Raw genomic sequence first — 25,913 nt, 5'->3', positions numbered from 1 at the left:
TTTTTTAGTTTTCGGTGGACACAACATCTTTATTATTTATTTTTATGTGGTGCTGAGGATTGAACCCAGTGCCCCACTCATACCAGGCGAGTGTGCTACAGCTTGAGCCACATCCCCAGCCCCACCTCTGGCACTTTGTATCATCTAATGTTTTCATGAGTATCCTTGAAGTCCGTAAATTATTTAATATCTCCCCCTTCTTTATGCATGAAATAAAAATCTGGGATTTAAAAAGTACTAACTTCATACAAAGGAGGGCTATTTGATATCACTATTTCTGTTTTACTGCTACAGATTAACAATGAGCAACATTGAGATCAACAGTTTTACAATTCTCTGACCATCTCATTTACTAAGCATCAGAAACTAAACATAATTTCTTCAATAGAGTTTGTATACATGCACATGAGTCCTATTGCTATTTCAGCACTGTAAACAATATATAAAAAATTAAATCTCAAATTGCAAAAGTTAAAGAAAAATTCTACTTGATATAACAATTAGTAATAGGAAAATGTATTAATAATTCACAAAAATAGTTTACCCATTATTTTTCCTAAGAGAATCATATATAACTATTCTGTTACTTGAATTTAATAACTTCATAATTTTGGCAAATTTTTAAGCAAACTGACACATCAGAATACAAAACAGAAAAATATCAATCAATTTCAGGAAAGAAAAATTATAAGTCTTTTCTACAAAAGACTTATAAAGATCTAAATGGCTATAATTCCTCTATCTATTTGCAGAAACACATAATGGAATCTTTATAAATCTGCCATGTATATCAATATCTCCATAAATATATACAGATATAGATATGACACATTAATGGCAAATGATTTGAACAGTGTGTGGGACCAGCAGAGCTTTATCAGACCATGGCATTATATGTACCCCGCATTTTTAAGAACTGAATGATGAAAGAAGGTCCCCTAGCAACAATCTGAGGTGGAAGGTGACTGAGTGGACAGTTCTCAATACTCATGATTGTAAGCTTGCTGCAGAGAGCCAGCTCAAAAGGAAGGCTATGTAGGTTAGGGTTGTCATTCAAATACAGTTCTTCAAGGTTTTCCAGTTTACCTGTTTTATTTTTTAAAATCAATAATTCAAAAAAAACCATTAGTTACTATACAAAGGTGCAAGTGGGAATTAATATATAATACATATTTCCCACTCTTCTCTCCATTTTAAAACACTCAGAACCATCAATCTCAAACTTCACTACATATACAACTTATCTGGGGAGATTTTCTAAAACCCTGATGACCAGGTCACACTCCATAACAATTTATTCAGAACCTCTTCTTTTATGCGTGGTTTTTAGAAAATGCTCCAACTCTAGAGATCTTTTTGAGACAGTTTGGCATTCATATGTGTGTTGGTGTATGTGTGTTTGATACACATCTTTCATGAAGAAAGTTACCACATATTTCGTAGGTAAATGAAAATAAATTCATGTAGTCTTTCAAAAAGTTTCCTTACACGATTATGCTTATTTTACACATAAGAAGTTCCAGTCTTCCAGCAAGGGTTTGTGTGGATTATTCAAAGACATAAAACTAAAAAGTGAGAGATTCAGATTTTAAATTGCTATCAATCTCCAAAACCATTGTTGTTTTTTTTTGTTGTTGTTGTTGTTGTTGTTGAACCTTTGTTTTTTATATATTTATATGTGGTTCTGAGGATCAAACCCAGTGCCTGATATATGCTAGGCAAGTGCTCTGCCACTGAGCCACAATCCCAGCTCCCAAAAAATATTCTTAATTACTAACCCAATATTGTTTTAAGCACATTATAGATGGCAGAACAGTATACATAGAATTATTAATTTAAGAACTCACAGTTATTCACTATGTGACCTTAACTAACTCTGTGTAAAATAGTATTACAACCTTCACTTATAAAATTAAAGGTGGTCATAATTATATGAGATAATGGATATAAAAAGATTTGGCAAAATTCTAAAATGCACCCAAATATTAATATTAATCAATTATTATTGAGCCTAAATCCCAATAATAATAATTTGTTTCAAGTCTGTGTGATTTTTCAAATTTAGCAAAAACAGAAAATAATTCTTTTAAATTAAGATTTCATAAAACACACCTTATTGGAAATAAAAATATACCATACTATATTAAAAAATACAATATTAATCACAATAACACATGGGGAAACAATCAAAGCACCCACTAACATTAAGTATCAGTACTCCATAAAAAAACTCACAAGGCTAATATAACCTCAGCTTACAAAACCAGATTTATCTGAAATACTGTGTGAAAATACAACAGGTAATTACTAGTAGAGTTAATAATACATAGGGCTCCTACCAATTTCCTTAGGAAGATGATTAAGCAGGTTATCTCCAAGGCTTAGATGTGTGAGATTGGTAAGGTAACCAATGCTTCTGGGAAGAATGGTCAACTGGTTGTTTGTCAAGACTAAATTCTAAAAAAAATAACAATTAAAAAGTTATATACACATTTCCTACAACTATATAAATTTAAAATAATACTTCCACAAAAAATAAAATAACAGGGAAATTAAATCAGATGAGACTTAATAAGTTACAGGATCTTCTTTCAAAAATTATCATTTGCTAGAAATATAAAAGGAGATTATGTGAACTTAAAACTCAGCCCTAATCCTATAATAGAAAAATCTATCTGGTCCAAGAATTAAAAAATGGTGAAGAGTTAGAAAGATGAACTCCAAAAACTCCAATCATATACTTATAAAGCCCCTGACATGATTCACCTGTAAATCTTTAAGATAACCAATTTCATTTGGCAAGGATTCTAATTTGTTCTCCTCTGTATCCAACTCTCTTAACTTCTTAAGGTTTCCAAGACCTTGGGGAAGCTTCTTTAGAAGATTGTTTGATAATATTAGAACCTACAGAGAAATAATTGACAGTTTGATAAAACATGATATGGAATTTTATAAATATATATATATGTATTTCATTTTTATATCAGACATATATATGACAACTGTGTGGCTTAAAAATTTATAAGCAATGATAATTTTCCAAACAATAAGTATTAGGATAGGTAACATTTGATTAAATTACATAAAATATTTAAATTACCACTCTAAAAACTTTCAAACCCAGTAGAGTTATTGGAAATAATTTTTAATGTCAAAATTAAACTAAAAATTTGACTATAACTAAATGATAAAAAATTTAAAAACATTAAATTTATCATGAATATCATATAGTTAGTTAATCTATCTGATACTGAAAAGTTGCAAATGTCTATGAAACCACCTGTTGTAAACAATCACTTAAGGAAGGTCACAACTGACAATCCACAGTATTTATAATTTGTGGTATTTAATACATTTCAAGCATTCTAAAAAAATAAAATTGGGGGAGGGAGGAAGATGTCCTTGTTTTGTAACAAATTATAAACTACCAGAGGAGTAGGAGTCAATAATGCAATGGGGTTTTGAAACAAGCACTAAGAAGAAAGGTGTTCAGAGACTTCTAGCTAATTTTATATCTTCTTATTTCACCCATGCTTTCAATCACACAATACTATTTCATCTTACCAAATTAAATAAACAAGATTTAAAAAAACACGATATAGGAAAATTTTTTAAAAGTTGAAGTACTATTAGTAAGCTTTACTCATCAAAAAGATGAAAACTTTAGGGACTCAGGCAAAAGTGATCATCCCTGACTAAGAAGGTGAAAATAAGATGGATCTTTATTCATGTGGATGAATTTTTAAAGAAAAAAGAGGATGAGAAGAGTTAGATGCTGGAAACAACTGGAATAAACATACAGACCTGAAAACATGCTAGATTTCCAACAAATAGCAGGTGAGTGATTTAGGATGGAAATTAGGTCAACATCATACAGTAAAAGGTTCTAAATGCCTGTCTCAGTTATCCATAATTATTATGGTAAACAAGATATGGTTTTTAAAAAGAATTCAGAAAAATAGCCTAAAGATGCTAAATTTTAATACCCCTTCCTTCAAAGTTATATTAGAGAATTCAAACCTACCACCTTTTAGTGGGCAATGGTAATACTGAACCTAGACTAATTCATATTCAGTAGTATTAAATATTAATGATTAGTATTCAGAAGTATTGAGTCTAGACTAATTGATCCAATCCTGCATCGTCCTAACAAGGTCATATGTTTAAAAGAGTTCTTATTATCATCACTTTTAATTAAGATCTTCAAAGAGAAATCACTTATTTTATATAAGTAGATAATTGAGAAAGAGACTGAGAAGTTTAAAATGCTCACTAATACACTCACCTGAAGAGAAACAAGACCAGATAAATCCTCAGGGATCATTATTAGCTGATTATTGGCTAAATTCAATTCTATCATGATGGTCCAAGTTCCAAAGTCCAATGGAAGTAATGTTAACTGATTGTCCTGGCAAAGACAAAATGCAGCATTTCATGTGGAACCATTAAAACAAAGCTCCATGTGTACAGTCTTTTGGGAAAAATCTTAAACCTTATTCCCCTTCTTGATATCTAAATCAGGGATTTACAACCAGCAACTAAAGCATCGATTTTCCAAGATTGTTGCATAGTACCGAGCTTTTGCTTTGAAGTTAAAAAGGAAGTTTGTTTCCTATGTGAATATGAGTAATGGAAATATAAAAATACTACACCAAGAAACCACTTCAGAGTTCAAAGATAATAGTCATAAATTTGATGTTTTATTTCACAATAATGTTTAGAAACCATTGGAGAAAATGTGACTATTCAAATTGAGATATGAACACCATGAAAGAAGATACATGGCCAAAAAGGAAACCCAGGTGAGCTCAGGAATGGAAGACATGCTGAGAAAAAAAAAGAGGACACGGATGGGGATGTAGCTCAGTTGGTAGATTGCTTGCCTCCCATGCACAAGCCCCTGGGTGTGATCCCTAGCACACACACCCTCACAAAAGAGGAAGACATAATACATTCATCACTAAATAATAAAAACATGATGGAGTGCTATGATAATAATTAAGCATTTTAAATTACCTTTTTCCTGCTTTTACATGTTCACTTTTTTATATTTTGGATTGAATCCAGGGGCACTTAACTACTAATCCACATCCCCAGCTATTTTTTAAATTTTATTTAGAGACAGGTCTCACTGCATTGCATAGGGCCTCAGTAAGTTGTTCAATCTTCCTATATCAGCCCCCTAACCTGCTAGAATTACAGGGTGTGCTACCATGCCCATCAAATTCAACCCTAAATAAACTATTACAATGATAATGGAAGAGGGTGATATCACCTTTGTCTCAGTTGGGTATCAATGTGCCAATATGTTAACCAATTGGTCATGGATTTCTTTTACATTTTTTAATAAATATTTTAGTTGTTAATGGACCTTTGTTATTTAATTTATTTATATGTGGTGCTGAGAACCAGACCCAGTGCCTCCCACATTAGGCAAGCACTCTAACATTGGGGCACAAACTCAGTCCCATCTTTTATGTTCTTTTGTTAGTGTATATTTCTAATTTTTTTCTGCAACATTCATGGATCCTTGTGTCTTTTTACACAAAATCATCAATATAAGAAATCCCAATAAGTGAATATATATTTAAAAATCCAGCTTATATTTTCTAAATTGAAACTTATTATTTATTAAAAATATTTAATATTGTCTACCCATGCCCAGACTACCAATAGGTACAGTATGATTAAGTATTTTTATTAAGAAATATTTACTATAGGTGCTTATATGAGGAAGAATACAACAAGCTTCATTTTGATTTTTTTCAAGAGAAAGTTTTGTGTAACCTTTATCAAGTTTGAATAGAAATTTAGGAAAAGTGCTATAAAGTGTTTTGTTCTTTTACTAAAAACAACAATCCTTTCCAAGCTAACATACTGTAATAATGTCAAATTCATAAAAGTGTATAATCAAATATAAAAACTAATTAATATTGGGATCACTATGTTCTAAATCTATTATTACAAAATGAAAACACAGAATTAATATTATTTACCACTACATTACTGTTACTGCATATATTAATTATGTAACTATATTAAAATTTTTGTTTGTAATAGGATTTTGAATTTATATGACTTCAGTAATTATGTGCTTCCAAATTACCATAAAAGATACATGCTATATTTATGACAAAGTATAGACAGAGTCAAGAAATTGTAAATTTAAATTATAAAGAACAATAATTGTGTGACTGGTTCATCAAAGACAAAAAGATATTGAATGATATAATATAAAGAACCCTCTACCTAGATTAAAAAAATCTAGGAAGCTGAATTTCTGCCTCAGCCATGAAATAGCTGTATGGCCAAATAGACTGTTTTCTCTGTGTAGAAAGTTTACTAAAAATTAAATCACTGGGCTAGATAAATCACCATTTCTTCACCTCTTTCACAGTAAACTATTATAAACGTGAGATCCTTTCACTGGACAGTATAGAGATAAGAAATAAAAAGAACTGCAGATCAGAATTACTTACAGGTAGTCTTTAAAGAGATAAATTTTAGAAAACACTGACTATATATGTACACATAAATACTTAAGTATTTACTGTATTTAATCATACTCTAAACAGCTTTAAACTTTATGTATGCAAAGAATTTTTTATATGCTGTGACTTCCTAATTCTTAATAAACTAAGACTATTGTAACTGGTATTTAATATTCTTCTGTATCTGAGCATCAATTTTGGTGGCTCTGCAGTATTCCACTTTAAAAATTTAAATCCCTAAGAGTAATAATAATTTGGTACCTTTAAAACTGTTCTGCAATAAATATACCTACAAATATACTTTAATAAAATCTCATGATTAATTCTTGAGGACAAATTCCTAGGGTATTATACACAATTCTAAAATACTTTTTATCTGATAAACACTGCCCCCAAGGGGCTGGGGTTGTGGCTCAGTTGTAGAGTGCTTGCCTAGCATATGTGAGTCACTGAGTTTGATTATCAGCACCACATGTAAATATATAAAATAAAGGCCCACTGACACCTAAATATCTCCCCCACTGTGTGTCTGTGTGTGTGTGTGTGTGTGTGTCCCCTAAGTAGACTTCATCAACAAAGTAAAATGACACATAACCCACATCATTAGAGACAATAGAATATCAATGCATTAGTAATTCCTCCTTTACTCCTGATACAAAAAGTTTACCTTCATATTTAGTTTTCTTAATGCTTTTGCTCTAGAGAAAATTCCATATGGGATTTTATTGATTTGATTGTGTTCCATGTTGAGGGAACAGATGGTGAAAAACTGAGCTGGACCACCCACTGGATATGACTGGAAGTAATTTCTAGCCAAGTTCAAATTGTTCAGTTTCACAAGACTGCATAAAAGGCTCTGTTAAAAAAACCAAGCATAAATCTAAATTAGAACTGAAAAAACTTCATTTGAATAGAACAGCAAATTCTAAACACAAATGCCTCAAGGCCTTGCAGGAAAGGATCTACAGAAACAGATCAGGCTGGTTCTGCGACACTTCCTCCAGACAGTCAGTACTCAGTTCCAGCCAGCTGTTGTCCTGCCTCATGGAAACTGTGAAGTCAGTGCACTCAGATTTTTCAGATTTCACAAGAAATCAGGAATTTTTCCCTTTTTTGAATTGTTTGGCTTTAGTTTATTTAAATCACTCTATAATATAAAGTGCACATTATGACTGAGAAGTATCTCAAGGTGGCTAGTTTGAGAGTGCTATGCCACTTACTGTAACAAACCCTATATAAGTTTTAGCTATATAACTATCTAAATTAGTATTAAGATTAACATTAGTATTAAGAGTAAGCTGGAGTTTTAGCTCAGTAGTAGAATACTTGCCTTGCGCACGTAAGACCTTGAGTTTGATCCTCAGCAGCACGTAAAAATAAATAAAAATAAATAGTAAAAAATTAACATAATTCCTGTTACAGTATAAATCATTATTCAATAATTTAATGGTTCTTTAGGAATACTAAATTCAGAAGCTGATTATACTTCTTGATATACTATAACACATTCCTTTTTATATGGTACAATTTGAAGGAATACAAGTACCTATTAAGCAAGTACTTACTAAACACGTAAACTCATATGGTCCTACTTTAGTTTCCCACTATATAAATAAACTGCTAAGTGTGTAAATATAAAGAAATCTCTGCCTTTAAGAACATTAAACATTTTTAGAGATATAAAGCACAGATAGGAAGCACTTAGAAAATAATGCACAATTGGTATATCATCAATAATAAATCACACAGAATAGGTGCTCATTATTTAGGCTGGATCAAGGAAGAGCAACATTAGTAGCCCCTGGAAGGGTGTTAGAAATGGAGACTCTGGGCTGACTCCCACAGAATTAATATGCATTACAACAAACTGCTCTGTTGACTTGCATACCAATATTTAAGAAATACTGTTTGTTATTGGTTATTCAAATAGTTTTGAATCAGTCTTGCCTTATCATTTAATAGCTTGTGATTTGGAGCAAACTATTTTTCTTTCTTCCTTTTTCTCTTTCTTTATTTTTTGGTACTGGGGATTGAACCCGGGGTTCCTCCACCTATGAACTATATCCGTGGCATTTTTCTTTGAAATTATCTTAGAGTTTCACTAAGCTGCCCAGGCGAGCCTTGAACTTGTGATCCTACTTCAGCCTTCCGAGTAGCTGGGATTGCAGGTGTGCACCACTATTCCTGTTTGGGTAAACTGTTGTATTAATACTTGATTTATTCACTTTTGAAAGGATAATGCCTTACTTTATGGGTTGTAGTAAGGCAAGGGAGACAAAATACACAAACAGTTTTACCATACCAACATATAATAACTGCTAGAATTTTAGAACCCCTATTTAATTCCAAAGTAAACAAGAAATACTAGAATACTTAGAAATGCAGAAAATAGACTGCAATGAAATTTTGAAAGATCAAAAAAGAAATCAGAATTCAGAACAGGAAAAAAACCAATCTAGATTAAATAAAAATATAAGCAAAAAGAAACAAAGCCCACTGAGAGTATGTGGGTTTAAAATACCATTCAAAATTCAGCTGTCGGTCCTCCACGAAGGCTTGGTACCTGAGATGTCAGTTATGGCAATATAAAAGGAAGGAAGAAAATAACTATAGAATTGAAAGTGAATTATCTATTTAATAAATATTTGATTTTCACACTAAACATTAAAATCTATCCTTAGCATCTATTTTTGCACACAGACAAAATGTGAGCACAAGAACAATGCTTAAGAAAACCTTATATGACAATTCAAGAAAAATGTCTTTAATCTGCTTTATCACAAACAAGTTTTATTGAGACTCATTGCAAAAATATTCTTCTTAAAACTGACAAACTGCTGAACTGGTATTCTTCTATGACAAAACATTGATATTTTTTTACACTAAGAGTACAAGAAGGCTTCTCTTCAACACATTTTTTTTAAATTTCGTAGTTGTAGACGGATAGAATGCCTTTATTCTATTTATTTTATTTTTATACGGTACTTAGGATGGAACCCAGTGCCTCACACGTGCTAGGAGGCAGGCGCTCTTCCACTGAGCCACGCCCACCCTCTCCCTGCATCACTTAGGTCCCACTGTGAAGCACAGCTGTCGGTCTGTCCTTACAGTCACATATATCTGGATTCCTATCTCAGGTCTTCTACTCATCAATTTCGCCAACTTTGGTAAACTGATTAGATAATCTCTCTCCCATATTTTCAAAAAAATGTTTATGGTAACAAATCTGACAAAAATAAAACCATCTGTCTTTCCCCCCTATCTATTCAATAAGAATATTCCCAACAAATCATAGGAAGATACTGAATATAAAATAATACATGTAGAGCTCCTAGCTTCATGTCTTGAGCATATGTGCTTAAAGTTCTAGTTTCATTTCCTTATGTGTATTTAATCTTGCTAAGTGAAATATGCTAGTCTCAAAAATTAAAGGGTCTAATGTTTTCTCTCTCATATGAGGAAGCTAAAGCAAAATAAGGAAATGAAGGAAGAGATGATTAGTTTCATAAAGTAAAGGAAAGGTCAGTAGACTAGAAGGAGATTGAGAGGGTGAATGGAGGGAAGGATAGGGGCATGCAAAGCAATTTTAAAGTCATGCTGTATACATATATAAACATAACATAAGCTATTTCAATTTTATGTATAAGTAGAAAGAACCCTCAAAAGTGAACAAGTACATGAGCAAAAGAAAATCACTAGCAAACAGGAAGCAAAATGGGGGAAGGGGCATGGGAAGTAAAGGAGAGGAGCCTGAACTAATTCCTTGCATGTATGAGTTTGTCAAAAGTAACCCAAGTACAGCGTATAATTGTAATGGGGCAATGCGTGCATGTGCACAGACACACGCACGCACGCACACGCACACACACACACACACACACACACACACACATATATATAGATATATATACGCATATATAAGCTTCCCCTCACTGACAATAAAACTGGGGCAATATATACACACACATTTAAATGGAATTTCCACTTTTTGAATTTTGATATAGACCCAGTCTTTATACTTATGTATATGGATATATATTAAAACCAGTCATTCTTAATTAAGCTCACAAACCATGTCCAAATATAATCTCAAAAAAAACTAGTCAATGTGCTAATTACTTACCCTCTTATGGATACAAGTCATTCATTAGCAAGAGGGGTGACATTAAACAAAAGAACCTCATACATTTTGATCATGTGAGAATTACTATGATCAAAGACAGAAACCCAGATATTCTGGTTCTCAGAGCTGTATCTAGTATCTGTGGATTTACTCCTTACCCCATTCCACCTGCTGCCTGCAGAAGTGCTCTTTTGTCATAGGTGAGATCCTGTCTAGCAGTCTTGATGAACTGATGCCGTCTAGAAACTGCAATGGTGGGGAACTCATTTCCTCTCCACCCACCCATACTGCAGATTGAACCCAGGCGCACTCTTACCACTGAGCTAAAATCTCAGCCCTTTTTATTTTTTTTTTTAATTTTGAGATAAGGTATCATTAAATTGCCCATGATGGCCTTAGGCATGCAATCTTCCTGCCTCAGTCTCGGGAGTAGTTAAAAACAAGCACCACTTTGCCTGGTTGAAATTCATCTTTCAACCCTGGCCAAGTGTTTCATGAAAATTCAGATACACAAATTTACTGTGTGTGTGTGTGTGTGTGTGTGTGTGTGTGTATCTACATTTTTAATCATTAGGGAAGAAAAAAAATTTGCAAAAGATCTATCAATTCTTAAGTCCACATTCCATTCTTTTCTTAGAATATTATGCTTGAATAAACATAAGCAAACATTTATGAGTAAAATTCCCTTTCATTGTTGAGAAACACAGTTTAAAAGAGTGTTATGTTATACCCAATTACTACCAACACAAAATAAATAAAAAATGATTTAATATATACAAACAAGCCAAGTTAAAAGTAACATTTATGTAACAAAATGAAATTAAACCTGTCTCCCTCTGTACAAAATGAAATTAAACCTCTCTCTCCCCCTCTGTACAAAACTCAAATCAAAGTGGATCAAAAACTTAGGCATTAGAATAGAGACCCTCATCTTACTAGAAGAAAAAGAAGGCCCTAGTCGTCACCATGTTGACCAAGGATCTGACTTCCTTAACAAGACCCCTAAAGTGCAAGAAGTAAAAGCAAGAATCAATGAATGAGATAGACTCAAACTAAAACATGTCTTCTCAGCAAAAGAAACAATCAATAATATAAAGAGAGGTCCTAGTGATTGGGAAAATATCTTTACCGCATGCATGTACAATAAAGCATTAATGTCAAAAAACTTACACACACAAAAATAACCCAATCAATAAAAGGTCTAAGGTACTGAACAGACACTTCTCAAAAGAAATACAATAAAAAAAATGACAAAATGTTCAACATCTCTAGCAATTATAGAAAGGCAAATCAAAACTACTTTAAGATTTCATTTCACTCCAGTCAGATTGACAATGATCAAGAATAAAGGCAAGAAGTTATGGCAAAGAGATAGTGAAAAATGAACACTCATACATTGCTGGAGTGACTGTAAATTGGTGCAGCTACTATGGAAAGCAGATGGAGATTCCTAAGAAAACTTGAAATAGAACCACCATTTGACCCAGCTATCCAACTCTTTGGTTTATACTCAAAGGATTTAAAATTAGCATCCTACAGTGACACAGCCATGTCAATGTTTATAGCAGTTCAATTCACAATAGTTAAACTGTGGAACCAATCTAGGTGTCTTTCAATAGATGAATGGCTAAATCAAATGTACAATGGAATATTACTCAGCCCTAAAGAAGAATGAAATTATGGCATTTTCCAGTAAATAAATGGAGCTTTAGAACATCATGATAAGCAAAATAAGCCAATCCCCAAACACCAACGGCCAAATGTTTTCTCTGATATGTTGATGGTAATTCAAAATAAGGAGGGGGCACTAGAAAAAGTACTTTAGTTTACCTTACATTAGGTAGATGGGAGTAAAGAGAGGGGAGGGGTTAGGGAGATAGAAAGGATGACACCAACATTTTTGCCTTATGCACATATATGTCTGTATTACTCATGTGATTCTATAACCTGTAAAATCAGGGCTTTGGCTGTAGCTCAGTGGTAGAGCACTTGCCTGGCACATGTGAGGCACTGGGTTCAATCCTCAGCACTACAGAAAATAAATAAACAAAAATAAAAGTACTGTGTCAGTCACATGGAAAAATCAGTAAAATGATAAATTATACGAATCTATGTATATAAAAGTGCACAAATGCATTCTACTGTCATGGAAAACTAATTTAAATTTTTTTCAAAAATTAAAAAGTAATGTTTAAAAATGAATGTTTTTGGTGATTCTAATATACTAAATACTTTTAATATTACTGCATTGATAAGGGTAATAATTTGTGTCACATTAGAGTTGCAGCTAACATTAATTTTAATAACAAGTAGTATGTTCTATCAAGGTAGTTCTTGCCATTTATCCTCTTTCTACAGTACATTTTTATAAGGAACTGAGCAGGACAGATGAGATTTAAAACCAGCCATACAGCTTTTCCTTAATATTTTTACTGCCATTGCCCAAAATGACATAAGAATGTGCTAAGGGAACTATAGCACACTAATTTTCCTTCTGATTTTTACCTTATTTATATTAAAAAAGCTTCCCTGTATCCTTTCTTTCCTCTTTTGAATTCTATTTTAGTGCTAGCTATATAGGATGCTCATTATTTAAACAATTTCAGTCACCAAATTATGTCCCCAGCTATAAAGATTGGTTAGTTTTCCCTAAATTATCTTGAAGGCTTATTTCAATCCAGTCATGTTTTCTCTCATCCAATCCTTACCTCTGGTAAAGCAGAAATGTTATTGTTCTCCAAATTTAAGTCTTCAAGTGCACTGCAGTTTGCTAGTGATCTGGGTATTGCTGACAGTCTATTGTATCTCAGACCAAGACGATATAAATGAGACAGGTTGCCTGGAAATATAAAATGAACCTCTTTACTGTCACAGGCTATCCACTGGATTACAAGATTCTTATCTTCTAGAACCAAGGAACTTGTATAAGAAAAATAATCAAATATGCAGCTATACTTTGTTAAGTGTCCTATTGAAAATCATTGTCATCTTTTAACAACTTAATCTTTAGAACCAACTTGTGACAAGAAGTTACACAGATTGGGCATCTCTAATGTGAAAATCTGAAGTGCTCCAAGATCAATAACTTTCTGAGCACCATACACAAATACATCTACATTAATGAAATCTAAGCAAATCCTGCTTAAGAACATATTAGCCACTAATGAGTACAATAAAAATAGCATTTTATTTTCCAGGCATTTTCTAGTTTTATTGTCAGTACGAGAATACACATGAGCTACACAGATGGATATAATGACATCTACTATCATAAAAGATTCAAATCAAATTAAACTTACCAAATAACATATATAAGAAAAAAAGTTTCTTTGATATAACTGTTGCTGTGACATTATTACACAGTGTAGATTAAAATGTCAGATGTTGCCTTTACTTTTAAATGTTCTTTTCCAATGTTAGAAGACATAGAAATGATTGTCTGGTCTCTAGGTCACACTTATGATTTTAGTGACAAATACTTGTGGGCTTTCAATTTTCAGAACCTTCTAGTATCTGTCCATTTCTTTCTTTACGGTTTGATCATTTTTTAAAAATTGTTGTATGATAAACTTTCTTTTTGATGTTTATAATGCTTGCATAAAGGGATGATAGCATACATTAAGTTGATGGCATAAATTACGCGTTGGAACTTAAGAGGACAGTCATTATGCTTCATAACCTTCTTTCACTCATTCATTGGCTTCTTTCCCTCTTGCTGAAGAAAGTTACATGAAAATGATTAACTGGTACAGTTTTACTTTCTACATTTATAAAAATTAGTCATTGGCTGTAATAAAAAATCTCATGAGTCTATACTATAAATCCAGTCAACTATAATGCAGAAAAGCAGCAATCATCTCAGTTCTTCCTAGTATAACTATTGTTAGGCTCATGCACATCACTTTCCTTCAACAGGGTTGGTAAACTGAGCCCAAAAGTATTCTAGTTCCAATTAATTAATATTCCAGCAGGAATAAAATAGTATACAAAAATCAAGATTAAAAATTACCATTTAGGAAACATTAAGTGTGTTTTGTCTTTAATGTATCTTCTCAATTAACTAAGGAAATCCACTAGCATCTTTTTGATGACACTCTGGTAAACTGCATCCATTTTGAAGGGGAGAAGGGAACGGAGGGCTTGGGTGACTTTTCAAAGCTCCAGGGAAGTTAGTGGTTAGTAATACAGGCAAAATATTTACTTCAAGATAGCAGTTGGGTATTTATTATTTTCATAATAAGTTACACTTTTGAAGTGCTAAGCTAGCAGAAAGGGGAAAGGAACAGAATCAAAAGCTACATTTCTATTAAGTTCGTGAATACTGTTTCAGGTATATCATTCTTCTCCAAGAGATGGCAGGGAGAATCTCAAGTCAATTAAGACTGCTGATGTGTATAACAGATCATGATTCAAAAGTTCAAATTTTCACCAAAACTCAGGCTTCTGCTACATGATACAGGAGATAGGAATGATGAAAAAAAGAGAAAAAATTATTTTAATAAACACTGTAAATGAGAAATAACTGTGATTCATAAAATTTTGAAAACATAGTACTTATTAACTTCCTTTACTCAAAATAGGAATGGTATTATATTTGCTGACCACTAGCAAATCATATAAAATAATGGCAATATTTTTCTTTGTCTTTATTGATCTTTAAAATATTACCTGACCTTGAGAAAACGTTACACATGAAGCCATGTGTTTTTGATATGTCATCTGAATTACAAGATATTTATAATGAAGATAAATGTTTTCATATTCATAATATAAATTAAAATCAGAAGAATCACTTCTAATAAAAAATGAAACATAGAATGATTAAGGAAACCAGGACAGAGAAGGAAACATAGGGAAGTTACTTTGTGTCAAAGGAAGTGAACCCAAAGGACCCTCCTCCTACCTTCTGGGAGATTCTACCATCTAGCCCCATCTACGCTCTCTCTGTGTGCCAAACCTTTCTTTTAGTGCTCTGATTGCATCGCCCACGGATTACTAGTCAATAAGGGTACAAATACATGCTCAAAAATACAAAACAAGAAAATATAGTTAAAATGTTAGAATGGATAGGGTCGACTGCTGACCAAGCCCCATGTATCCATTTGATGAACTGTATGAATAAGAAAATGATATCAATGTTTAGGAGAAAGGAGGCCTAGTCAGAGATACAATAAATATAAAGACCCTGAGGCTAGAATTTGTTTGATAAGCTCAAGTACCAATGTTGTATAGCATCCACAATATTCCAAGAATTATACAGTGTCAATAATTAGAAAATCCTAAAATTCCACCAAAAGATTGCTAGAGCTAACAAACAAATTTGCCGAATTAGCAGGATACAAATCCAACATACAAAAATCAATGGCTTTCCTATATACCAACAATGAATCCACAGAGAAAAAAAAAATCATAAAACAATCTCACAATAGACTTTAAAGCAAAAAACAACAAAAAATCACCAACTGACCAACCTAGCAATAAATCTAACCTCTACAGTGAAAATTTTAGAATGTCAAAGAAATTGAAGACCCCAGAAGATGGAAAGACCTCCCATGTTCATGGATAGACAAAATATTATTAAAATGATCCTACTCCAACAAGAAGAATATAGGTTCAATACAACCCCCATGAAAATACCAATAACATTACTCATAGAACTGGAAAAAAAATTCCTAAAATTCACTTGGAATAATAGAAGATCAAGAATAGGTAAAGTGATGCTTAGCCAACAAAGCAATGCTTTAGGCATCACAATAAATGACTTCAAATTGTACTACAGCCGACAGTAACAAAAACTGCATAGTACTGGCATAAAAAGAGACATAGATAAATGGTACAGAATAGAAGACACAGAGACAAACCCACAGTCATCTGATACTTCAAAAAGGTGCTAAACATATATTAGAGAAAAAATAACCTTTTTAACACTTGGTGGTGGGAAGAATGAAACTAGACCCTTATGCCTCACCCTGCCAAAAAACAACTCAAAATGGATCAAAATCCTAAGAATTAGACCGGAAACTGCAACTCCTAGAAGAAAATACAGGGTCAACACTCCAGCGTTTAGAACAGTCAATGACTTTCTCAATAGAACCCAACAGCCTTAGGAAATAGTGCAAAGAGTTAATAAATGGGACAACATCAAATTGAAAAGCTTCTGATCAGCAAAGGCAACAATTAGGAAAGTAATGAGAGAAAGAACACACCTGAGAGAGAATCACTGCTCTTCTCCTGAAACAGTGTTAATAGATACAACAAGAACTCCAAAAACCTAACAAAATCACCCCAAATAACCCCACTAGTAAGTAGGTAAATAGATACTTCTCAAAAGAAGAAGTACAAATGGCTAACAAAGTGCATGAAAAAAAATGTTGAACACCTTTAAAAACTAGGGAATGCAATACAAACTACACTGAGACTTGCTCTCATGGCAATCATGGGCAGGTACAGTATAGAATGCTTGTGACCCAACTGACTCCAGAGGCTGAGACAAGAAATTCACAAGTTCTCGGTCAGCCTCACTGATTCACTGAAACCCCACCTCAAAATAAAAAAGGTATTGTGGTTACAGCTCAGTGGTAAGTGCCCTTGGATTCATTCCAAAAAAAAATAAAAAACAAAAAACACCCAACAAGAACAAAAAAACAAAAATACAAACCATGATAAATGCTGGGAGATGATGTGGAGAAAAGAAAAAACTTTTACATTGTTGGTGGGATTGCAGATTAGTACAACCACTGTGGAAATCAGTATGATGGGGCCGCAAAATCTAGGCAGGGAAACACCGTATGACCCAGCTGTACAATTCTCATCAGTACTTTTTCTCAAAGAATTAAAGTCATTAAAGCTTTAATTTTGATCCATGTATACCCACATTTATAGGCAGCACAATTCATAATAGCCAAACTATGGAGTCAGCTGGATGTTCATCAACAGGTAAATGGATAAAGAAAATGTGGTATGTGTTCACAGAGGAGATTTATTCAGCCATAAAGAAGAATAAAATGTATACTTTGCAGGAAAAAAATAGATGGAATTAAGACCATTAGGTTAAGCAAAATAAGCCAAATTCAAAAGGTCCAAGGTTGTATATTTTCCTCTCATCTGTGGGAGCTAGAATAAAAAAGGAAAAAGAAAAGAGATGAGGAAGGGGGTCAGTAAAAATCAAGGGGGAGACAGTAGAGGAAAGGGACAAGGCTGTGAGAGGCCTGAGGATCCGGGTAGTGATAACTGGCCAAATTATATTGTTATATCCTGTGCAAGGACAAATATGTTACAACAAATTCCATCATAATCTACAACTAAGATGCATCAATAAAAAATGAGGAAAGAGAGATAGAAATACACAGTGACTAAGCACCAATGAGAAGAACCTAACTTTTAAACATTTTGAGTATCTTATCTTTTGTTTCTCGTGTCTAATCTGCAGAAATAGTAAAGAAATTGTCCGCTTCTCTTTTGAAAACTAAACAAGATTTTGTATTTGATGATAAAAGTTATTTTCTGAAAATGGAATTCCGCTGAAGTTATCATGCTGAGATTCCACATTATTTTTCCCTTTACCATCCCAATTAGTTGGCTGTTCAAAGTAAACTTAAAGACACATATTTCAATGTAAGAACATATAACAAATTAAACATGACATTCTGTATTCAAAAAGTATACTGAAATAAAAATTGAATGTATATGTTGAGTGGGCGCATAGCATACCAGGGACATGCATCCTTGGGAAAAAAAACACTAGGAGATAAAATCTAGTTTTTGAATTTCAGAAATAAAGAATAATCTTTGAGTAGCCAGGCAAATATATTAAATCATTTACAATGAAAAATACTGGACTGGCCTTGTAGTTTTGATCATTCAATTCCAAAGAACAGAAAAACTACCTCTTAGGTCTACTAAGATCCTCAAGAAAAGGAAGTCAAATACAATGATTTTAAACTCATTCAACCTGTTCAAGTAAAGAGGTCACAAACACAATAACAAAAGAGACACTACTGTTCCCATGAACTATGTTTGAAATACTACAAGGATTGACTTTAACCAAAGGAAAACTGACTAAAGCAACTGTGGTAACAGTCCTGCTGATAACCACTAAGACTTCAACAAAAATGAAGATTAGGGATTGGCACAGCAGTGTACCTTACCTGTCCAGACACTATAAAAATTACAAGGAAAATAGACCCCAAAAAGTAGGAAGTAGAATAAATTCACTGATTGCCACATTGCACAACAGTTCATGACTGACATTTACAAAACCACAGACTCATCAAATGTAGAATATACATTCAAATGCTCACAGAATATTTAACAAGATAGACCTCATACTGCACCATAAATTTTGAATACATTAAAAATGATTCAAGCCATACAAGGTCATGCTTTTCCCCACATGGAATAAAATTATAAATCAATAACAGAAAGAAGGAACACATGGTGTATAAAAATGTGTGAGGTGCTAACTAAAGCGATCCTTAAAAGGAATATCACAGCACTACATATCTTTATAAAAAAGAAGGAAGATCTAAATCAATAACCTCAAACTCCTAACATGATAAACTAGAAAAACAGCAAATAAAATTCAGAGTCAGCAGATGAAAGGGAGTAATGCAGTTCAAAATGGAAATCAATGAACTAAACATCAGAGAAATAGGAAAAAAAATCAATAAAACCTTGAGAGGAGCAATAAAACTTACAGTTTTGATAAAGAATATTGGGGAGGGAGAGACAATTTACCAATATCAGATTCTGTAGATATTAAATATAAGAAAATGTTATAATTTTATGTCTTTAATAACAACTCAAATGCAATTAACTTATTCCTTAAAAAAAACACATGACCAAGTTTGCTCAAGAAGAAAATAATAACCTCAACAACCCTATAACCTTTAAACACATTGGAAATGTTCTAAAAAGCATTCATATAAATAAAACCCCTGCCCTAGACATCTTCAATGGAAAACTTTATCAATAGTAAAGGATGAAATAATGCCAATTTCATATAAATTGTTCCCAAAACAAAAGAGGAACAGCATTCCCAACTTACTATATGTTGGCCAGCAGTATCCTGAGACCAAAACTAAACAAAGATGGGTTGTAAAATTGTATATGTGAATATATTATTTATTCTAAATAAGTCAATGAATATAATTTTAAAATTAAAAGTACCCTTTTTGATCATTTTTTTGGAAAGCAATTTTAGTCTTATCCTTATTATCTGGGTTTTAATCAGGTTTAAGAAATCAGCATATTTTAAAATTATATTTTATAATTTTCTTCATTGGATTACTCCAGTATTCTCTAGTACTTCTAGCTTTATTTCTCATAATATAATTTTTCACAGGATTTACATACATTCCCATCTTTTTGTTCTAGATATGGAGGGAAACTATACTTTATCCTATAGATCACTATTTTTGGTGTTTGTGTTCACTATAGTATATAGCACTTTCTATTCAGTTTGATTTGGGAAGACTTGTATTTTATTCATGTTTCCTTTTTTAGTTAGTCTGATTATGTTTTATATACAATACATATTTTCTATGCTTTTTTCTTCCAGGATCATTTCTCTTTGTTCATCATTGTCACTTCAGTTAATTTTATTTTTTTAATTTTAAGTTGTAGTTGGACACAATACCTTTATTTTATTTATTTAGTTTTATTTGGTGCTGAGGATCAAACCCAGTGCCTTGCACATGCTAGATGAGCATTCTACTACTAAGCTAAAACTCCAGCCCCTTCAATAGATTTTAAAGAAAGAAAATTAGGAAATAGTTTTTCTTGTTTCCTACTATATTGAACCATGAATATAAATATCATATAGAAAATTTATATAAAATATTCACTATGGCTGTAAGAACAATTCATTGTGTGTTACAGATGATCTTGCCTTTCAGAAAAACATTTAGAAAATACTTTTAACCCATTACCACTTCAAATAAGAATATGATATAAAGACCCATGACAAGAATTCAGGAAAGCATGTGTTCAATGGACAGTATCTATAACTAAGTCTCAGCAAGCTTTTCTGTATAGAGTTGAGCCAAATAACTGGATTTTAAAATTCTTTAACAATTTCCTTGGGAGTTAATTCAAACCATACCCTTAAAAAACTCTAAAAACCATTTTCCAAAATAAAAAAAAGAACTAACAAGAACTAAATAATAGACCATAAATAAGCAAAAGGCTGAAGAGTTTGAGAGCATTTTCCTAACCTGCAGCTCCAAGACTGTCATTCTGGCAAGAGTCAAATCTAGGGCCTGAGCAGAGTGGGACCAATCATGACTACAACCAATAATATAGGTGAATTAGAGATAAAACAGTCCTCTAAATAATCTGTAACAAAGTTTGTATTACCTAATGGACCACAAAAATATCCAGCTATGAACACGGATTGATTATAGTGGTTCCATTAGGTACCTGCCACAGGCAATCAAAAATCTTTCTAGAGAAAGATGAGACAAACCTACATCACAAAAAAATACAATAGCATCTCTGAAATATTTTAATGAAATTATATGAATATTTTGCCAATATTAAGCACTATAGTATTCCTATATTACACTAATAACTAAAAAGCATTATGTTTTTAAAATTACCTTTTGTGTTTGTAGAAATGTTTGGGCTTTTGGAAAAAAATCTACATAAATATAGAACATTATCTTGGTAAGCTCAAACTTTTTGCAGTGTGATGTAAGTCTTTAAAACATGTCTTTTCTTACTACTCCCTCAACACTACAAATGAGCAACCTTTAAACTATACGGGCCATGTTCAGAAAACTAAACAGCAAAGGCTTTATTTTTTAATATTGCCTACTTTAGCAAAAATGGACCTCCTCCATGTAATATGCTGAAATAACAATACCAAAAATCCATCATTTTATAATAAGCTATAAATAATAGAGTATATACATGAAACTTAACATTCTTTTAAACCGACTGAGTTAATTTCCTAAAATTTAATTTTATTTTCCTGAAATAGAAAAAGTTTTCAAACACTGTCTTAAAATTCTTATTACTTATATAGTACTTTGATAATTTCTTTAATTTGTGTTACCAAAATGGATCAAAAATAACTCTTTAAATATCTAGGTTGCTATAAATAATCATCAATATCTTCTTTCTCCTTTCATACCTATAGTATCTGGGAGGTCTAGCAGTTCATTGTGCTGCAAGTCAAGGTTGGTTATGTGTGTGCAGTTTCCAATCTCCTTTGGAAGGTGTTCAAGTTGATTATGAGCTACATCCAGCATAATGAGGTTACATAATTCACCTGTAAATTGACCAAGATAGTGATTTAATAAGCATTATTAAATAATATCTCAGGTGATACTCGGAATCAAGGGAGTAATTTTTATGATTTCAAACAAAACTAGAAATATAATATTATTACATAGGCAACTTTTTTTGAAAATGGAAAAATCAAAGAACATACTTGAATTGTAAGTTAAAAACCTGGTTTTTCCCCAACATATTTACATTCTTTCTGAAAATATTAAAATTGAACTCAAAATTTGAATCTATTATTTCAAAATGACATCTAATAATATGAAAATAGTGCTTGTAAAAGATTACTTTACTAATCTGTGTCATGTGGGGTTTTCTTCTTTTGTCCTAATGATTGAACTCAGGGTCTCACACCTACTAAGACCATATTTTACCACTAGCTGCATCCAGGGCTCCATGTCATATATTCAAGTAGCAAATTTAACCACAAATGCTGGATGACATAGTCCAGATTTTAAAAGCTGACAAATTTAGCACAATTATATCAAATACATGTTGAGTTCAGATGGAGAAATGCCTTACACCTCAAAATATACATGCTTATTATACATGCTTAATTCAGGCATATAATCTGATGTTACATAAATACATAAAATTTTAATAAATAAAAATAACTTCTCAATTTAATAGAAATTTTAAACAACAGACAATGAAGACAAAGCTGGTATGGCTATAATTTCAGACAAAGCAAACTTCAAAGCAAGGAAAATCATCTGGAATATAAAAAAACATTACATAATAATAAATGAACAGAACAATCCTAAAACATAGCAATCCTTAGAGCATAAGTACTTCCTCGTCTTCACTGTGTCTGTTTGGTGCTTAGTAAAAAGCATTATATTAATTGAAAGAATAAAGATAATTAAGGAAATTTTGGATACTTCTACTCTTCACTTCAGAATAAAACTTAAGATCTGTCATCATCTTTTCAAAGACATAATACCTGAAGTCGTTTCAATTCCATGATTTTTTTTAGAATTAGAATTTTAGGAATAAAAGACAAAAATTAGGTAGCTGCAAATATGGATCATTTAATAACATACAATATGCCAAATTAAAAAGTTATGTTCAGGGGTTGGGATTGTGGCTCAGCAGTAGAGCTCTCGCCTAGCATGGGCTAGGTCCAGGTTCTATCCTCAGCACCACATAAAAATAAAGGTATTGTGTTGTGTCCATCTACACTTAAAAAAGAAATAAAAAAAATTTTAAAGTATGTTCAATTTTCAGTAAAAATGCTGCATGTATACTCTCAAGAACAAACTGAAGTTAAATTTAAAATCCTGTTAAATAATTCTTCATTCAACAATAGTATATTAATGTCTAGGTAATTTTATAGCAATGCTATAGAAAGAAACCCTTACATAATGACTTTGGAATTTAAGTCAAATTTTTTAGGACTAAGTATATCACAAACACAAAACAACAATAACAAAGAAAAGCAATAATATCTCACATTTCCATACAAAAATTCAGCAGTTGGCTGAGCATGGTGGCACATGCCTGTAATACCAGTATCTCAGGAGGATGAGACCAGAGAACAAAGAGTTCAAAGCCAGCATCAGCAAGGGTGTGGCATAATGCAATTCAGTGAGACCCTGTGTCTAAATAAAATTCAAAATGTGGGGTGGGTATATCTCACTGGTCATGTGTCCCCGAGTTCAATTCCTCGGAACAACAACAAAATATTCATTATTTGTTTTTCCAACTCTATACTTCTATCCAACAATAAGCCATAAATGCAGGTCAAATTTTGACAATATCATACTAACAGAAGTCATTATACAATCTCATTTCTATGGGGCCATATGTAATAAATCATTTCCACATAGAAATTCCTGGGAATATTTTAATACCTCTTGAGCAAACTATACTTACTTCATACATACCATGTATTACTTGAGAAAGTCTATAACAGATAGTCTTGAGAAATCTGAAGTTAAAATTAATATTTAAGTGTCTAGACTTAAATCTAACAAAACATGTTATCTAAAAGTTTAACTGCATTTTAAAACACAGAACATTATCTCCCAGAAAAGCTCCAGAGCCTAAAATCAGAAAATTTCCTTTATCACTAACAAGATCTATACTGAATCAAGAATATATTTAATTCGTCTGTGTATTTTGACTAAACCTTTTACAAAATAAAAGCTTCCCTTTAAAAATAAAAATATACTTTGTATTTTGATTTTTTAAAACTCTTACAAAACCCCACAAACTGTAGCTTTAATTTCACAAAATTGATGCGAATAAATTTCGATATTCAAAATAGTTCAGAAGTTTTCCCATAATTAAAAATAAAGATAATTCATTTCTTTTTTACTGAAATTACACATTTATATTCATTACTTTTTTCCTACTACTATTCTCTTAAAACATTTCCTTTATTTTCTTACTATTCAGCTTACTATAAAAGACAAGAATGAGTGGTATAGAAATGCTAAGTGTTGGTTTAAGACAGATCTCTCTTCTTCTACTTTTCTGTCCTGGATTTTTTTTGTTTGCTGTTTTGATTTCATTTTTGATACAATATGTTGCCCCGGAATATCTGGAAATCTTGGGCTCAAGCCACTTTCTATGCCACAGCCCCCAAGTAGCTGGGATTATAGGTATGTGGCACCCTGCACAGCTACTATGTTCGATTTTTTTTCTATTTTTTAATCGCATCATATTAGTGATACATTAGGATTTGTTTTGATGCAATTATAAATGCATGGAGTATGATTTGCTCAAATTCAGTATAAAATAATTGCCTTTATCCACCCCCCTCAGATCCTCTTCCCTTTCCTTTATTGATCTTTCTGCTATTTAAGTGCATTAGTTGTTGGTTTTTTTTCGATTAATGTCTTGTGGACATACATGATGATGAGATTCACTCTAGTATAGTAATATTAGAGTTTTAAATAAAAATGTAGGTACTACCAAAATTTAAAAAAAAATGTTTTTCTATTTCCTATGGCACTTCAGGTTCACAAAGGTATAATATGAAGATCTTTAGAAATACACTAAGTAGAAAGTGATGTGAATTTAAAGCCTTTAGATAAAAAAGGAAAGTTAGAGAATGGGCACGTAGAGCCTTAATATATCTAGTATAAATATATTGGTGCTTTGAAAACAGATGACAACTTAACAATTAAGCAAACATCTTTCAAATTCATTTTTTCCAATCAAAATCAGAGCTGACTGTGTTTGTAATAAAGGTCTAATTACTTAGAAACAAATATTAGGAATTTTCTGATATGGAAAAGCACTCAACAGAATTATTAAGCATAACAAATAGTAAAATCAATAGTAATAACCCAAATGTTCTTACCAATTTCAGCAGGTAGTTGTTTGATTTTGTTCTCTCGAATGCTAAGCGTTCTGAGTTTTGACAGGTTTTTTATGTCCTTTTCCACAGCAGTTATGCGATTAAAGCGAAGGTAGAGAGTGGTGAGAGACTCTAACCTATACACCACTGAAGGAATTTCTTTCAGTTTATTATGCCGTAAATCAAGCAACTGCACCTTCTTCATGTTATCAAGAGAGTCAGGCAAACTGGTAAGTGAATTTTCACTTAGAGCCAGTATCATGAGATTTACTAGACAGCCCACCTCTGCTGGGAGGGACTGCAGTTTGTTACTGTATAAATAAAGTTCAGTTAATTGAGTCAAGTGTTGGATTGATGATGGCAATATGTGCATAGACCTCTTGGATAAGTCCAAACGCACTGAATTCTCTTCCAGGCATTTGTTGAGCTCTTTAGTTACTTCTGCATTACTGGATTTTTTCCCAGTCCCACGTGCAGGACTTGGCCGCTTGATCCTATTGTCAACTAAAAAAGCCACCCCTGGTTGGGCAGCACTGGAGACCCTTTTTCCATCTTTGGCATCTTTCCCTTTGGTTTTAGGTTCTTTTTCATGGCTTTCTGTCCCCAAATCTCCAGAGGCCTTTGACGTCTTTTCTCTTTCTTTGACTGATGGCACATTCAGATCTTTATCTTTAGAGTCTTTTTCTTTCCCTAAATCACCACTCAT

The 25,913-nt window shown here is 32.4% G+C and overlaps 1 protein-coding gene across 2 annotated transcripts; it reads right to left on the bottom strand.

The window, feature by feature from the left end:
* Positions 1–877: 877 nt before the first annotated feature.
* Positions 878–25,913, bottom strand: LOC143380501 (leucine-rich repeat protein SHOC-2-like). 2 transcript variants are annotated; one of them, XM_076833567.2, is made up of 8 exons: positions 25,211–25,913; positions 21,749–21,886; positions 13,323–13,453; positions 7,159–7,347; positions 4,286–4,408; positions 2,767–2,904; positions 2,340–2,457; positions 878–1,086 (listed from the first exon to the last, which is right to left on the bottom strand). In XM_076833567.2, exons 1-8 carry the CDS (start codon positions 25,911–25,913, stop codon positions 878–880), a joined length of 1,749 nt encoding a protein of 582 aa, XP_076689682.2. The 2 variants fall into 2 exon arrangements, with proteins under 2 accessions (XP_076689682.2, XP_076689683.2); XM_076833568.2 differs by lacking the exon at positions 21,749–21,886.

The sequence above is a fragment of the Callospermophilus lateralis genome, chromosome 14 (assembly GCF_048772815.1).
Source record: "Callospermophilus lateralis isolate mCalLat2 chromosome 14, mCalLat2.hap1, whole genome shotgun sequence".
Taxonomy (NCBI): Eukaryota; Metazoa; Chordata; class Mammalia; order Rodentia; family Sciuridae; genus Callospermophilus; species Callospermophilus lateralis.
This window is presented reverse-complemented; position numbering and strand designations above follow the sequence as displayed.

Excerpts from the sequence above, each read along its gene's own strand:
- LOC143380501 (XM_076833567.2), bottom strand. The coding sequence starts at position 25,913 with ATGAGTGGTGATTTAGGGAAAGAAAAAGACTCTAAAGATAAAGATCTG. Across the intron at positions 4,409-7,158 it reads TAAGAAAACTAAATATGAAG|GACAATCAGTTAACATTACT; the intron begins GTAAACTTTTTG and ends TGTCTTTGCCAG. Across the intron at positions 2,905-4,285 it reads CTGGTCTTGTTTCTCTTCAG|GTTCTAATATTATCAAACAA; the intron begins GTGAGTGTATTA and ends ATTTCTCTGTAG.